We start from the raw sequence: 18,358 nt of genomic DNA on the forward strand, positions 1-18,358 counted from the left end.
ATATGTCTTAAACACAGCCTCCAATAATGTTGCTAATCAAACATAAACCACGTTTTACTTTCAAAATCAATATTGTTTCAGAATCATCAGTGTGGCCTGTGCCACAAAGGTTTGGAATAACCCTGAGCACTGAGCTATCAGCTAAATCAAATTTCCAAGACTCTTCAAACCTTGTGCTAAAACCCAGCAGGGTTCCTCTAAGCAACTGTCTAAGAATCTAAAAAATCAAAGTAGCTGAAGCCCACAAGGCTGGGGAAGGCCATCAGATGATATCCAAGCCTTTTCAGAGTGAGGTTTCTACAGTTTGGAATGCAATTAGACAATGGCAGCTCAGGGGAATTGTGGAAGTCAAGATGAGATTTGGAACACAGAAAACTCAAAGATTTGCTCATGAGGAGAGTTTAGCTGAGTAAAGAGGGAAGTGCACAGTTACAATGTGGTATGAGGCGCATAACACATTTATGGTATGTGTTACAAGAAGGAAAGATGGATCTTTTGTTTGATCTCGTCAGAAACCTTTGAAATCTGCTATAGAACATCTAGCCAAGCCAGGTGAGTTTTGGAAACCAGTGCTGAGGACTGAGTAAATGAAAATAGATTTGACCTTAGTCAATTAATGTATGTTTGGGGACAAAAAGAAACTGTATTTCATAAAAAAAAACATTGTCAACTGTGCCAAACCATTAGTCAAAAGTCTGAAGCTGAAAAAAGACATGCAGACATGTAGTGCCCTTACACTGAGTTATAATGAATGAACTGGCCTTGTAAAGTATCCAGTAAAAGCGTTCTGGGTCTTGTAGAATATTTTAGTTAGCTATTAATAATTTTACTGTTTATTTACTGACAATTCTGAACATGAAGGTAATAAACTGTACAATTGCTGTGCCTCCAAACTAATTAAGGAACAGTAGCTATTCTGATCCCTTTCCTGAATAGAAGAAAAACTGTAAACTCTCAAATATAGTATATAAAGATTATTATTATCATTATTTATTATATTTTATTTGGTTTAATATGTCCAAGATAAAAGCTTTAGAACCTAGAGTTAAAATAAAAAGGGGTTTACATAAAATGTATGTACTTCATCAAGATCTTATTCATTCACAACTCCTCACCAAAGAGAATTAAACCCAGAATTGAAGCTCTAAAAGCAGGACAGTACTTATATTGGGCTAAGCTTTCCAGGAGTTGGTAAAAAGCCAAAGTTGTGATGAACTCAAACATATAGTGTTTGACTATATTACTCTATTAAACTGAGCGGTGGGCCCATGCACACACACACGCACACACATACACACACACACTAAGCCGGCACTTAAAGGACTTTTCCGTCACTTCACTTAATTGGCTATCTGGAATTAGGGAGGAAAATTGGGGGGAAAGCTAAGAATTCCAAATCAGATCCATGGACTTTAGGGTCTGCAGACTGAATTTTGTAGCTTCAAAATCTCAGTTTCAGTCAGAGATCAGCCTACACGGTTAAAAGTATAAGATCCTTGAGGAACATTAGGAGGTTCTTTAATTTCAAACTGTGCGGAAACCACAGGTTTCTCTAAGGTTCTTCAAAGCACCTTAAAAGGTTCCCCCACAGTTTCGAACTGAAGAACCTCTAAAGGTTCCTCAAGGATATTATACTTTTAACAGTATACTAGAGCATGTTTTGTAGGTGAAACAGCCTCCAAAATCCACATTCACTGAGTTGCCTGACTGGGTCTTTAAAGTGCAGTAGCTTGTAGCTGCTGACAGCAGGTCACTGTAAAACGCAGGCAAAAGGAATCACATGAATTATCAGTGTTAAGCAGTCAATTAACTCAGCCAAGCAAGAATAACTTAACATGTCCACAACATGCTATAATGGAATCCTGTGACATCTGTGGAGGGAACCGCCAGAAATTCTAAAGGATGACGTGTGACGGGTGAGAGGACAAAAGCGTGAGCTGGCCTCAGTCAGTCACTATAGTAAATACAAGATGGGATTTGCCCTCATCATCTCATACAGATCCTGCTGCTGATTTGCTCATGATTTAACCGTATTGTCCCCACAGAAGTGTGTAATTGGAGAGCAGCTGTGGCTATGGCTCTACACACACTATCAGGTACAGAGATTTATCTTTAAAGCCAGTGTTATGTGTGCTAAACACAAGGTGACAGCTTTGGTAACAGGATTGCTGAGCTCTTTAGCGAGCAGCGCTGAAGAGACACTCCACGGAGTGGGTTATTAGCAGCATGAGCTGCAGCAGACACCAGGCAGGGAGTCTGGCATCCTGGGCAAGACTGTGAATGATTTATAATCACATGAAGGGCACAGTGCTTAACATATGGCCCGACAATGTGTCCATCTGCTGAAAAACAGTTTCCTGAAGATTACATCATGCGATGCAAGATATGTAAAGGAGAATATAGTAGATATGGGATATGGTTGAGTTATGGGATGGCTGATATCTGGCCTGGAACCTGTGCTTTCACTGTTGGGTAAAACCTAAAGCCTCTTCGTACTGTATATCATTGCTGGGAGACTAAAAGACAGGGAAACACTGTGTTGATGAGACACATTAACTAGCATTAATCTCTATGTCTGGTCAGTTCAAAGAGAACCTCTTGGTAATGGAGAACTTTGCAGCTGGTCCTTAGTTTGGTATAACTCAATAAACCAACTCTAGCCTGACTTGTTGTTGGTTCTTTTGCTTCAGTGTTATAGTTCCAGTGTTGTTATCACTCTACAGAAGTCTGACCTGTGGTCAGGCAGGCCTGTGGATCAGTGTTATGTCTGGAGGAGGAAAAATTAAGCATATGCTAAAAAGAACACAGTGCCTACAGTGAAGCATGGTGGTGGCTCAGTGATTCTCTGGGGCTGCTTTGTTTCCTCTGGCATTGGACACCTGCAGTGTGTGGAGAGCAAGGTGGATTCAATCCAAGGATCAAGTATCAGGAAACCCTATAAAAGTGACTAATCTAAAGCTTTGGCATTATTGGGCCTTCCAACAGGATAGTTACTCCAATCATACCCCAAAGTCCACCAAGGCTTGGTTTCAGAAGAAGTCCTGTAATATTCTGAAGTAAGCATCACAGTTGTAACCTCACAGAAAATCTTTGGTGGGATTTGCAGCACGCAAAGCCAAGAATATGAGTTCCCATACTCAAGAATATAATCCTCATTAATGCTGCCAGAAGCTGGTGTCTGGCTATGCATCACCTTTGCTGCAGCTCTAAATAGTACAGTTGTCATGATCGGTTGAAAAATCCTGAGATTGCAGTCGTCATAAAAAAATATATTTTGTATTTTGTGTTTGGATCACTTGCTATATCAGCTGTGTTCGGGTTTTTTAATTGTTCTTTATATTCACCTGAGACCCAGAGAAAAAAGATCAGAACTCAAAAAATGTTTATACTACAACGCCGCCTTCAGAGACGAGCACCTCCCGCTGGTTTGTGTGCTCTAATTTATTATTATTTTTTTAAACTGGCTGACTGTCCCCCCCCCCCGTCTTAACAGTTGTGGCCAGTGTTGTCTTGCAAAGTATTCTACTCCACAATGTGGTTGAAACTTAATCAATAAAGGAAGGGCCAGTGGCGGAGGACATTGTCATTTTGTCTGCTCAGGCTTTATGAAAGCAGAATTGACCTCCTCTGAGCTTTCACCTTTCTGCTCTACTGGCCCTCCTTCCCCTCATCTCCTGACAGCTCTGAATCTGACTCCTCTTCCACAATTTTAAATAAAATCCTTTTGGCCTTTTAGGTTTAGTAAGTCTTGCTGTCCACTACAGAGGACATTGCTGTTTTGAAGGAGTTAAAAGTACTGTTGTTTCTGTCATTTCTGTAATTACATTATGTTAAAGTTAAGAATCTCAACAACAGAAACATAATATATGCAACAACAAAAAAAAGATCACTTACTTGCATTATTGCTATAAAATATAAAAGAGGTGTGCTCTTTATTCTCAAAAAAGTCTATGTGCTCTGTTAGCCACACCCCCAACTGTGGCATCACTAGAGAGCCCAGGAACCAAATAGATTGCATAAATGGTGCCTGACCTATAGATCTCAGATTTATGTCCCATTCAGATTTATGCCCCATTTATGTCCACTGTTTTTGTGATGTCACAAAAAGCTACACATTTACATACAGTACAAAATAATTGTCAACAGCAATTGGACTTACCACACAGTCCCTTTTTTTTTTTTTTTGAGGTACAATACAGGGCAGCCAATCAGACCTGAGGTCATTTCCATACTTGAGTCATAAAGGCACAGTAAAGAGATGAGAAATTATCATATAAAATGAATTACAAATGTTTTGTTACATAAAAGCACACAAATGTCATTACTGGACCTCAGGGAGAATATAGCCCACATTTTTTATATCCCAAAATAAGTCTTCATGGACCCGTCATAATCTTCACTGGCACAAAGCAGTGAAGTAATTTATGACTTGGTGACATTTTCTTGCACAAATCCTCAGCGGCTTGTTTATGAAAAATGTCAGAAATCTGTGGAGGATATGGGGACAGTACTCGGAGGGGTTGTATTTGTTTAGCTTGAGGTTATTCAGCATGGGATGAGTTAGGTGACCTTATAATTCAGACATTAATTCACACCAACTCTCCACCCTGTTTTCCTTCTGCACACTATTGTAGCAGCTGATACACAGAGCAAAATATATTTCAGTGTAAAACACCAGACAGATCAAGCACTGCTTGTTTGAGACTAGGCACAGACCTTGGAATCGCTCCATAGTCCTTCACTTTCCTGATACAGAATTACGAATACGAAGAATTCGGTGGAACATGCTCAGGCAAGAAAGACTCTTTTTTTTTTTTTTTTAGTTCTCATACATAAAATTATTGTTTGATTTCCATTGACCCATTTGTTCCAATAATCCTTTGCTATTACATGGTTAGGCCATTATGTCCTTGACCTGATAACCTCAGTCATTGTGCAGTTTTGAACAGATTTACTCGGGAATGCTTGGACACTATTAAACATAGATGCTACAAAGGGTTATTTAAGCAGTGCCATAGAAAGCTCCTTTTAAACCAATCTGCATCTATTCATTTCTTTAGACTTTTATCTTCACACTCATCTTTATTACAAATATGTTTCTTTCTTGAACCAAATAAATGGTTCTTTTATGGCATCTCTTAAAGAAGACTTTGCAGCACATTTATTGTTAAGAGTGGTATGTGTTTCTTTCTTCAAGACTGTTTACTGTGACCTGAGAGACTTATGCACTCTAAATAATAAAGGCTTCTACATTGTCGCTGGATGTGGTTACAGGAAATAACTTTCATTAACATATAACCTTTACATTGTGTGAAGGTTCTTTTAACAATGTTTTTTAAGCTAATTTGTAAAAATGTTATGAAAGGTTCTTTAGGGAACCACATATAGTTCTTCTATAGCAATTATTATTTTTGTGTGTGACAAAGAAGTAACTTGTGATTATGTCCATTCATTATACAGCTGCTAATATGCTGTAAAATATTAAAATATTTATTTAATATATTAAAAGTGTTATGCATGTCCTGTGTCTCATGTTCAGTGCAAAAATACAACTGTATGTAAATGTAAAGTATTTTAATTCAGAGAATTTCTTTTTTTTTTTTTCTTTAAGGAATCCTCCCCTGGTAGGTAAAGTTAACAGGTGGTTCTGAAGTAGACAGGAGCTCTTACTATCTGTAAGGCCATTCCTAATTATCAAATGAATAGGTCAAGATCTCCTATTCTGTTCAGATTTGCTCAGTATCTCACAATGATGTTTTTTTAACTATTGTGCTTTGAGTAGCACACAATATAAAACATGTACCTGTATATTTACAGTAACTAACTGGCAGCAGTTTGCCTGTGCGGTTGTACCAGAAGGCTCCAGAGACAAGATTACAAGAAGAAAAACTTAAATCTTGACAAAACGTTAATGAAAACAATGTATGTAAGTCTTTGGCATAGGCCCCACCGTCGGCCCAAGACTGCCGGCCTAACTTCTACTTTTTATCCAATGTCTTTCTTGTAAGCAAACTTCTTTTTAGTTGGTGTGCTATCTGGTGTCGACCAGAGGAGGATGGGTTCCCCTTTGTGAGCCTCGGTTCCTCTCAAGGTTTCTTTATCTTTCTCTAGGGAAGTTTTTCCTGTCATTATTGGTAGTCAAAAAGGCTCAGACCTGGATCTCTGTAAAGCGGCTTTGTTGTGAAAATTAATATGGAAAGTAATCTGAATTAAATCTCTTATATTTTACAGCACTCTGGAAATCTCTATTTTAGTGTCTCTTACAGATTCTTTGTAGACGATTACCTTGTCTTGAACTAACATTTAATTAAATACCATTTTAAGTAAATGTATCTACTGAAAGTGTCTAATTTTACTGGCGGAAAATGTAGCTTGTTTCAAAATTATTTGTTATTTCTTGACTTGAAAAAATATCTACCAGTACTTTTATTAGATAAAATCACTTAAAGCAGAATCATGCAATAAATTGTATTTCTTGCTCCTGAGCTCCCTCCCAGTCAGAAAGTGTAATTTAACCCACCCCTCAAGGAGGACACACCTTACACTAACATTTCTGGGCAAGCTAAGAGATACAGAATTGTCACTGGAAGTAAAAGAAGCATGCAGACTCAGGCCGGAGAGTAATATTACAGAATTTTACACAAATATGATTTGAGTTATGTAGCGTTATAAAGTTCTCGAGAGCATTGCCCTGCCCACCAAAGTTACACAGTGCAGTTAGCAGCAGGTCGAGTCTGGAGCACTTGTAATAGAGACACTATTCTCTCTATTACAAGTGAATGGAGCTATTTTCAGGTAAAATGCTACATAAAGTTGCTTCAAACCAGGTAAAAATAATCTTAATAAGTTAATAAATCTCATACAATTATCACAATAATCTCAAAATGAGAAATATTAAATAGTAGGAAATCATTTTTGGCAGTGAACTGTCAGTGGAGTGATGCTTTCCGCTCTGTATCTCCTCTGACAAGGAGGCATCCGGCCACCCTGCACTTACTCTTGTTTGACATTTGATGGTTTTCACTGACTTCATGCTGATCTCAGCAGAGCAAGGCTGAATAACATTCGTTTCCTAACCTTGCACGTTATGGTACCTTGCACATGACCGTATCTTTTTGCATGATAAGAACTGACGTCTAACTGTAGCGTTCTGAACTCATTTTCAAGTAGTTTCTTCTAATTGCATTCCATCTGGATTTACCCCCATCTCTGTGTACATGTTGAGCAATCAGTCTTATGACAGCGAAGAAAAAGAAAATAGCAGAAATGGAGCAAGAGGATAAGTCTCTCAGAAGCATTGAATAGTCTCTCATACACAACCAGCTTATACAATACTAGATTTCAGCACACATAACTCTATAAATCTCTCCTTATCCAGTTGAAGAAACAAAGCCTTTTTGTGTAAGTGAGTCATGTCTCCCTACGTGCCCCATATTCCCATGTTTACTCCATAAAACCACCACTGTTCTAATTACCCCAATGACCCAACATATTCCTTATCTGCATATTACTATCTGCGGTTGCTGTCTGCTGCCTTGGGGAGCTGCTCTCTAGGGTCTACTTTAAGGCCAATAACAATCGAAGTGTAACAGTCTGAACATGGATCAGCAGAGCTTTAATCTTCATCCCCCCGAGCTGTGAGAGCTGTAAAAGAGCTAGTGTGCATCACCCAGCTGAACGCGGTCTTACCTACACAACTTTAGGTTCTACTCAGGGGAAAGGAATTTATCTCAGAACCAGTGTGCTGACCAAAAGGTGTCAGTGTTTATAGCATTACTGTAAAAGGTGCTTTATTTGAGTCTAGTTTCTAATATCTAGGCCATTGATGCTCTGTGATGTATCTGCCAGAAGGTGTTTTTTCCAGTGGCATCGATTTTGGAATGTTGGAATCAGTAATAACTGACTGGAAAAAGGGAGAGGAGCACACAGCATTTTGTTTTGCTAAATAATGACATGCCTATCTGAGCACAAGCAACCTCAGGATTTTCACCCCGTGCCTGTTGTCATGCTGCTCTTGGCGACCTAGCCTTGGAGATCATTAAAGTCAAGCCTCTCTGCCTCATAGCAGGGCTAATTGTAGCAAACCAGTGGCACATACCCCTAATCTGAGCCATGTGGGTGATGGTTCCACCTGGTTTTCCTTTGGGCTGCCCAGCCACCACATGCTCGCCTGCAGACAAGCCCCAAAGCCTGCCTCCATCAGATCCCGATAACCCTCCTCTGGGCTCTGGTACCTGGTCTTCTTGTACTCTCTGCCACGGGGTAATATTGGATCATGTTGGTCAGGATCTTCACCCCAAGCCTGTCCACCTCGGCAGACCTTACCATGAGCACAGTAGCGATTCTGGGCTAGGCCTGGGGTCTCTGCTGTTGCGATACTGGGTGAGGCCAGTGGTTGGTGCGGTAGCGATGCTGGGCGATGCCGGCAGCCGATGCTTAAATGATGCTAATGCCACAGTAGCAAAGCTGGATGAGGCTGGTGGCCTCAGTCAGTGAGCAAAAATGTCTACTGTAGGCCTCCTTAAACGTTTTGTAATGATCAGTGATGGATGATCACATTCTTTACATCTTTTGATTGTGTTTTTCTTTACAGCACCTGACCTTCTCACTCTTCAACCCACTCCATCACTTGACGAGCAGTGTGGCACCTTGCATCTTGTCTTGTTGGCAGGTCAAGTCATTTTCTGTGGTTCTGCACCAAAAAAAAAAACAAAACAAGGAATAGATGCCTTTAAACACACCATGTACATGACTATACAGCCTTTATTCATAGCATTCTCCTCCCCAGCCAGTGTCTGTCTTTGAATGGCAGCTTTAGTCAAGTGTCTTTTTTGTAGGCTCTGAGATGTACCTGGATTCCCTCTCAGACTCTTTCTTATTGAGCATTCATGCAGTGTGTCTCTCAGTGAGCAGCTGTTAATTGAAACTCTAAAGCTTGAACTGAATGACCGAATCCGTGCGTGGAGAGAGAGAGAGAGAGAGAGAGAGAGAGAGAGAGAGAGAGAGACTGAGCATGTGCAGCTTTCTAACATACGCTGATATGCATGCACTCGTGGCACATAAACACACATGGCGCTTACACAAACACGCGCGCGCACACACGCACTCTCTGCGCTGTAGGTGGGAGGTATGAATGGCTTGGCGACGAGATGCTGAGTTAAACTTAAGCGAGCGTAACTGAGTCGGCACGCAGCCTGCGCGCGCTCGCACCTGCTCCAGCGCACTGACCCACTCACCTCACTCCACGCGCGTGCTGGAGGGACCGGTTAAACTTCCCACTCGCAGGGTTGCTCGGAGTTGCACGGAGTCACGGAGCAGAAGAGAGGGAGCCTCAGCACTTCACACCCCCATCTCTTCCAACACTTCCATCCCCATCACCACCACCACCACCACCACCATTCTGCGTTCCTCTGTTGGGAATGAAGAGCACACGAGTGATGCCCTTGTCAGCCTGAGCCGGGCTCTCGGATCCTCTCCCGTGTCTGCTTAGCACGGCGCCATGAGCGCGGGACTCCCCACGCCGCAGCCGGACAGCAGCAGCAGCAGCAGCACTGCCGGCGCGCCCTGGAACCACAGCGCAGCCAGCGCGTACAAAAGCGCCGCGCTTCCCGAGCGCGCAACCTCGGTAAGAAGAGTGCTCAGTCTCTGATAGCGTGCTTGCTTATCATTGGCTGCCACATTAACTGCTAATGGGTAGAACAGTGTCAGTAGATTAAGTGCACGTACATTAGCGCGTAGTCATGTAGATTAACCAGAGTTTTTCCAAAAGACTACTTGTCATTGGCTGAGAGATAAGAGGCACTGAAAGTGTAATAAGTGCCCCTGAATTACTTACTGAACTGCTAGTTTACACAGAGACTCAGTTGCACCTATTTCTGACACAGATGTGCAAATGCACACACACACAGCTTGTCTAGTCCCTGTAGAGAAGCACTCATGAACCTATTGCCACCATGCCTAATGCCAGGCGTGGGCTAGAGGGGTATGAAGCCCCCCCAGCATTGAGCTGTGGAGCAGTGGAAGCGTGTGAATGATGGTGCTCCGTCCAATACTTTTAGGGTGAGCTGGGGAATTGATAATCACCACCCTACCTCATCCTCTGGTGCAATAACTAGTTGCTAGTTAATATGATACTAATAACTAGTTGATATGATACTAATATTCACCATAGAACTAGATAAACTAGATCAGTGTGCTGGAAAGTAGCATGTAGTGAGGCAGGATAACCATAGGGATGTCAAAGTGATCACGTTGGGATAATTACTAATCACTGGCTGGCATAGGAGATGATGATTACCTGCTAATAATGTTTCACCAGCCTAAATAAGAGTCTTGCTTGAATTAACCCTGAGACACAGCGGTGTGTGTGTGTTGGCTATGGAGACATGTGATGTGGTAGAGTAGTGAAGTGTGCAGCTGGGGACTCCACTTGGAGTGCACTTCGGAAAAAAGTCTCCTACAGTATGTGAGGATGCAGAGCTCTAAAACTGTAGAGTGAATCCCCTTACGTGAAGAATGCCTGGAAAATATCAGCAGAAAACAAGGAACACTTTCATTTAATCTGGTTCTTATTTATATTTCTAGCCTGAAATATGTCCCTATACTGTAAATATTGTAAGTGTGTTTTCCGAGTGCTGCATCTGCTTAAATAGCATCTGAAGCCCCTTATCCCTTATCTCTTACTGGAGGATTTCTGCTTGAGTAGGACAGTAGATAAAGTGATCCACTGTACTGCAGATTTTAAAGATCCTATTATTAGCATATTAAACTGTGGCCATTACCTGCTGTTTTTTTAAAGACAATTAGTTTATTTAGAAAATGATATATGCTGTTATAATTGCCATGGACTTTATAATGCATTGCAGTATTAAAAATGTGAATAATGGACTTAACTTAGAACATTAATATTTAACACAATAGAAGTACTTTTATTTTTATTTTTTTTTCACATGACGTCTAATATATACCATTAGACACCATGTAACTGCTTATCATTTAGAAAATTATATATGCTGTTATAACTGCCATGAACTTTTTAATGCATTGCAGTATTAAAAATGTGAATAATCTGACTTAATGGCAACAGTTAAAAGCAGTTATTCAAATTTTGCACATTTATGTATTATTTATGTTATGTTTTATTATCACTAGCAGAGAAGAGCACTGAAACATTAATCTTAAGTGTCCCGCTTTAGCTTATTCATTATTATTCAGCGCTCACCTTGAGCTCCGTCTATATTATACGTTCAGGTTATAGATGTGCTATGATGCATGTTTGCAGTGAATTCAATGGCATGAAGAAGCTTCCCAGTTAGCAATCACCTGTGACTCAATGTTGAAATACCCTGTATAGAGTATAGTCTCAACAACCCAGTGTTTGTTCATTCTATGTTAAACCTCTGGGTTTAACTCTCTCCTCTCCAAGCTGTTCTTTACCATAGTCTGAAGGAAATGGAATATGTTCTTTGGATGGATAACAGATCACATTCAAAGCTGAAGGACGTGTATTACCAATTGAATGTGGCCAAGGAGGTAGTGAGAAAACCCTTTGTACTGCAGTTCAGAAGCCTCACATATGAAAACGACTGGCATAGAACTGCATTTTAGAAAAGCTGGTCAAATCTGTGTAAGATAATTGAGGTTTTGCAGATCTAGAGCTACAGCCTCAACTTAAGTCTATAACACAATGGTTCACAACTCTGGGCCTGTAGGAGGGAGCTGTTTTTGTACCATTAAAGTAGCTTAGTAGTAACTATTAGAATATCTCTCTTGCTGGTTGTAGCCAGGATTACCTAACCATTTTTGGTTACATGACGTCTAATGGTATATATTATATAAAATAACTTCTTTTGACTAAAAATATTTAGGCTGAGGCTGATATTTAGGTTGAAAAGCTCATTTGGTTACGATAGTATCAAATGAAGATGTGCTTGTATCACCAATTTTTTCTAAATCATTTTCTAAATGATTCTAAAAATATGAGACATTATAATGTTTACACACACTCTGCTCACTGCTGAATTGTATGTTAAAGGTTGGTGCTGGAAAAAAATGTAATATCATAAACTATTACCAATCTTGCTCAAATACATTGAGCAGGATACTACAAAAAAAATCCAGGACAGAGGGCCCTGCAGGACCAGGATTAAAAACCTGAGCTCAAACATTGTAGTGGCAGTTCTTTCACTTATATTGGAGCACCAGACATGAAGAATAGGATAAGATGCTTGTACATGTCCTTCAACTTTTATCTTTAATCACCCAGAGAGTCAGAGCATCTTGTCTCATATCTTGTTTCTACACACATGAATTGCTTGAGCAAAAGCTCTGTGAAATGCCTTTGCAGTCCCCACTTCACCATGCATGCACTGTCCCTCTCGGTTTGTGTCGCTCCCTTGCTCTGGGGTCATTACTGTAATGTGCCAGTGTATGAGTAAGGGTGGCAGACTGAGGTCCAGTCAGTTTAATGTTTCTCTTTTTGGCAGGCTGTTGACATGGCTTCCAAGACATCTTCTCAGCTCAAGATGTTACCATGCAGCCCCCATGCAGATATTTCCATAAAGATAATATACTGCATTTAGTCAGTCAGCATTTATGAAGCAAAATAATAGCTCAGATGAATAAAAGCCATCAATCCATATCTCCATTCACATCTTCAGTTTTACAGTGTATGCTTCAAAGCAACCAGATGGAACTCACTGATTGATTTTATTATTATTATTATTATTATTATTATTATTATTATTATTATTATTGTTATTATAAAGTCAGTCATTGGTAGATTGTTTGCAAGCATTTTAGATGTCAGCAGTGTATTCACAAGCATGGAGTTCTGATTGATGGCTCATATGACTTCATTCAGAGCGGCAGTGAATCCAGAGTGGATATATGAAATGCAGTGCATGAGATAAATAGTAATTGCCTCATCTTCCCTTTCAAGTGATATAATTGCAAGGTGCCAATGATATGATAATGTTTTACCAACAAATTTTACAAGAGGAAGTGAGTCATGAATCAAGCTCAGTGGCATGACAGTGACAGTGCAGGCAGGGCTATCACTCTGGGACCAGAACACAAGGGCGGGGCATGGTGAGTGGTTCCCCTGATGTCTTTATGGGATTCCTTTTTTTTGCTAGGTATTTGCCCCCCCCCCCCCCCCCCCCCCCCAAATGGTGCTCTCTCAGGGCCTCTGCTGCCTCTAACAGCATGACTGGGATTCAAACCAGCAATCCTCTGCATCTTAGAGCATCCCCCCCCCCCCTTTTTTTTGGAAATAATTTATTTCTAATTTTACTCCATTTTCTACCCTATTTGGAAGGCCAATTACTCAATACCTGTTCACTTAACTCCCTCCTTCACTAGCAATGCCCCCAACACTAGGAGGGTGACGAGGGCCCATGTCTCCTCCAACACATGTGAACCCAGCCACCGCCTCTTTTTGAACTGCCGCTTGTGCAGCTTTGCTAAGTAGCCCATTCGACCCTAGTCATGCCATTGGTCAGGCCAGCTGTGCATCAGGGCAGTTAAAAACAGTTATGCAATCAGGGCAGTTAAAAACAGTTATGCAAATAATTAAAGCAAATAATGTTTCACTGTCACACAAAAACCTTGTATCTCCAAACCTTAACTTTCAATGGAAGTGAACTCATTTTGAAGCATTTCTATTGGTCTAGTCATCATTAAATGTTCACATAATGTAAAGGAAAAACTGTCAGATTCAAATTAGGTCAAAAAGTAAAAAAATGGCAAACTACAGTACTGTGTAGGAGCTCATTATAGACTGTAACTGTTTTGGTTTTCATTATTGTACTGTGGTCTTCTTATGACATCTCCAACCTGTGTTTCCAACCTGGTTGATCTTCTCCATTTTGTCTCTTTCTTTGCTTGTGTGATGAAAAGTTCACATTCAGAGGAAATAGATGTACTGTAGGAGGCAAGGTGCGGTGGTATGTGTTGGGCACATTGGTGGCCATCTCTGGAACGCCACATGTTTGCCCACCATCTGGGTCTCATAGATTAATCTATACTCTCCATTGTGACAGGACCAATGACAATGAGTCAAGCTTTGTAATTCTCAAGAATCTGGAATTGTCTTACTCTCCTACTCTTGCAATGCACCACAAGAATCCCAAAAGCAACCCAATGACCACTCCATACTGTTCATTTACAGGATTGATTAAAGATGATATATAGTTTTCATTTGTTCTTTAAGAAAGATATAAAAACATATTATTATCATATCACTTGACAAAAGGTACAATATTGTCGCTAGAGAAGGTCGCTAAAGACTATGTCTGGCTGATAGGCCTGAAGATCCCACTGCAGTGGCTTGCTGCCCTTAACTGCAGCTGGTCTGATTGAAGTACATCTCAAAGTAGGTTCTTCTAATCCTTCTTTAAGTAGGTCATAAGATTCCATCAAAGCTTAATACATTGTTGACATTGTTACAAGTGCATCTCTATACAGAAATGTGACTTCCCCCCAAGTGAATGGACAGAATGCATTACCGTTGATGTTTTCTTGATTTGCATCTTTTTTTTAGTCCAAACGTTGCTGTCACAGTACCACAGCTCTCGTTAAGAATGCATGAGGTAGAAATACACAATTTTGCTATTCTGAGGTGGATTTTTTTAATTGAACGTAAATGCAGCACAGAGCAAAAGAAAAGTTCAAAGAATCATTTTGTCTTACAATGTGAATTGATTTTGGCATCTGAGAGGTAAAGCTGAAAACAAGCAGGTTTTTGTCGGATGAAAGACATTGACTGAGAGGCAACAATGCAGAGATCAATGTGCTTTTTTTTGCAGCCAACCTTCAAAAGTGGACAAGAAAGAATGCACAGCTTCAAAAAGAGGAATTGCAGAGTAAACTTTAAAAAAACCTGCATTTTTCATTCTTGAAAAAATGATTAGGAAGCTTTTTGCCATTACTGTGACAGGTAAAGATGTGAAAACACTTGAGCTGTTTCTTCCTTCATTGTAAGGACTGTAGAAAACATGGACGCATGGACATTCCCTTCCATTCTGTAGACAAAAGGCCGAAATTGACCACCATGTTGTCAAATTTGCAACCAGAGTCTGCACAGTAGAGACAGGAGGTGGAACAAGACCCATCTACTCATTTGTTAGACCCGTCCTCCCCTTTTCCCAGACCAAGTGTGTCTCATACCGCCTTTATTGAAGCTTACAGTGCATAAGGTTCCCCTGGATACCCAGTTTGTCCCTGACTTGTTCCTAATTTAAGTCACTTACTGCTGAGTATCGGTCGATACTCATCTGATCCACCCACACAGGTTCTCTATAATGAGATTTTTCTTTTTTTGTTTAATATCTTAATATCTGTCTGACTCTCCTCGTTGACCAGCTCCCAGTTCACACTCTTTTAAAACAGTCAGCTCACTTTGTGTGTGTGTGTAGTGGTACACACTCTGTACTGATATCTGTTTGTCTATTACTGATGTAAAATAACTGGTTCAAAGTGGGTAAATGTGCTGTGATTTGGCTTCCATACCATATGTTATGCTTCTCCTGGTTCTGAATAAGATTATTCGGATATCATGGTCTGTTTTCATACTCCACTGTAAAATAACTCCACACTGTAAACTGTAAACTCTTTTATTTACCTCCTGAGAACTCTCACATGTGCTGCTGACTGGGCAATAATGTCCATTAATGGCACTCTGAGGTCACCAGATGGTGCCTGGAACACTGAGGTTAAAACAAAAAAATTTGGATCTGGGCACTGGGATTAAAATAGCCGATTTCAGCTCCATTAAAATATGCCTGGATCGGCCCAGATCCCAGTCCACTGGATCGGCTTGCGACATTCCTAGTTTCAACAGTACAAATCAGCTACTCTCTGTAATATACAGAAAGGGTGCAATGCAATCTGTCTGTTGCCAAGGCTGTCAATCATTTCATTCCTAAATGTAACTCTAGCTTCTTACAATATAGCAAATAGCAGAATAAAAGCTGATTTATGGGGAAAACACAAAAAATTGGCCTGTATTAGCACTGGGAAAACAAGCCGTTTCACAAAGGAACGGTCAATATAGCAACACAAGCAGGCTGCAGCATATTCTAATCCATGCCTTAGTGTACCTTTTTTTGTCAGTATGTGTTTGTGTACATGCTTGTGAATGTACAATGACATGTTCCTACGCTGACATGTTGCAGTGTTGACACATTCCCACTGCTGACTTTGCCTTCTCCTTCACTGTGCCTACAAATTAGCATTATTTTGTCATTCTCACATTTGCTTTGTTAAATGAGCTTTAGTTCTTTCTGGCATGGTATATGCTCTGTGGTCCTGCTCACTCCTACCCCCTGTTACCATGTACATGGCATATCCATAAGAGCTTATATCAGCGAGATATACACTTGTGATAGCATCTTTGCCCAGGCAGCTTCATGAAGCACAGATTGTGTTTTCAGGGACAATAACTTTGCATATGGTGTAGTGGTCAATGAAGCACACACCAGTCTAAGCAGGTATGTATGATGTGCATCAGCATAATCAATCACAATCAAAGTCTTTGTACTGTTGGTTGCTGTTAGCTAGGTGTGCAGGTCTGATAGTATGACTTTAAGACTAAGAATGGCCTACTTTCTTATGGACTGCTGATTGGCTTCCACCACATAGAGAGCCCCGCATAGCTTCATGTAAAGTCACTGATTAGGTGATCAAACTGAGTCCTGAAGTACTGTACTGATACACTGTCCTGCAGACAGAGGGCTCTCTTTTCTTCCTGATACTGTACACTCTTCAACATACCAAGTTACTACATGGTTCCTGACTGGGGGTATTTAGAGATTAGAAGTTAGCTGGTGTGAAGACATTACCATTAACTTAACATTCCTAAAAAAAGAGATAACATAACATCTAGTCAAGTCAGTATCAGGTCTACAATCAAAAGACACCTTCATGAATGTAAAATGTTTTGGTTTAGTTGAGGATGCAAAGCATTGACAACACCCAAGAACAGAAAGGTCAGATTAGATCTTGCTAAAAAAAAAGAGAAAAAAAGAAAGTCTGTCCAGTTCTGCAACAAGATTCTTTGAACAGATGAAACTAAGATTTCTCTTCTGTCAAACTTGGTGAAGGCACTGTTATGAATTAATGAATAGGATGAATTCTGAAGTGTATGAATCTATACATTCTGCTCAGATTCAGTCAAATGCTATAAACCTGACCCAAAACTCAATTAAAGCAACCCCAGAGCTTTTAAAGGTCAATAAATATAATGTTCTTAAAAGACAGAGCAAGTTTTTTCACTTACTGAAGACTAAACTGAGGGGAGAAAGACCCACTCATTGAAGCTCAGCATTTGGTAATATCCATGTGTTCCAGTCTACAGGAAGTCATTAGCTGCAATAGATTTGCATGAAGGTTTTAAAAACACTGAATATTTGCAACTGTTATTCTGTCCAGGTACTTTTAGCCTGTGGAAACGGGCTGTAATTCCTAAAAAAAGATTAATGAAATATTTTGGACAAAGTCCTAATATTAAGTTAGGAATTAGTTAGGAATTTCCCTATCATATGATGCCACCACTTGCCACTAACAGCTTAATATGCTTGGAAGAGAGCGCTAACTGCTAGCTGTTAAGGTAGCCAACAGACACCAACACTGGCTAGTAATGCATTGTAAATAGTAATTGCAATGAAATGTTGTACAATTATGTGTCTTACCTAGCTGGGTACCTAGCTTCCCGCCATAGCCCACTTATTGCCAGCATATCCTTGAGGGTACTAACCCAGTAAAAATTATTTGGACTAATTTGGAGAGTGGGACCATGCCACCAGCATGGGAGGAGACTGGGTGGTGGTGGGTTGTGAGACTTTGTCATGGACATGTGTATAAGGTAGAGATTTATCGAACGTTAGATTGGGGGAGAGGCTTCAGGCATGTTCCTCCTCACAAAATGTTGTTATTTCATAACTCTGCATGACTTTTGCATGACTCTGTCCTAATTATTATTATTATTATTATTATTATTATTATTATTATTCAGTAATTACATGGGAAACAATGCAAACTAGCGGAGTTATTTTTAAAAGTGAGGAATGTAAAACCTGAAACCTCTAAAACAATGACAGTGCCAATGGCTATGATAGCTAATGGTAATGATAGATAAAGTGAATGTCTAATTGTCTGCTTCTCTGGCAATTTCTTTCGGCCAATGCATAGAAGTCTACAATCAAATCATCATCAAGTCCATTGGGTTATTTGAACATAGAAGAGATGCCTTAGCTGTGCATTCTGGATTTTTATGGGGGGGTTTGAGGGCCACTGTTCTTAAAGCAGCAACTGTTTTCTTATCTAAACAACACTGCATGTGATCTGGCACTTTGTTCTT

At 40.2% G+C, this 18,358-nt stretch overlaps 1 protein-coding gene across 1 annotated transcript in view; it reads left to right on the forward strand.

The window, feature by feature from the left end:
• The first annotated feature begins 9,499 nt into the window (after positions 1 to 9,499).
• opn4b (opsin 4b) overlaps positions 9,500 to 18,358 on the forward strand; it is a 30,187-nt gene continuing 21,328 nt past the window's right edge. The window contains exon 1 of the mRNA XM_072666933.1: positions 9,500 to 9,625. Within this exon, the coding sequence (XP_072523034.1) occupies positions 9,500 to 9,625 (126 nt within the window). The remainder of the gene's footprint in view (positions 9,626 to 18,358) is intronic.

This window comes from Salminus brasiliensis, chromosome 22 (assembly GCF_030463535.1).
Source record: "Salminus brasiliensis chromosome 22, fSalBra1.hap2, whole genome shotgun sequence".
In the NCBI taxonomy this organism is placed as follows: Eukaryota; Metazoa; Chordata; class Actinopteri; order Characiformes; family Bryconidae; genus Salminus; species Salminus brasiliensis.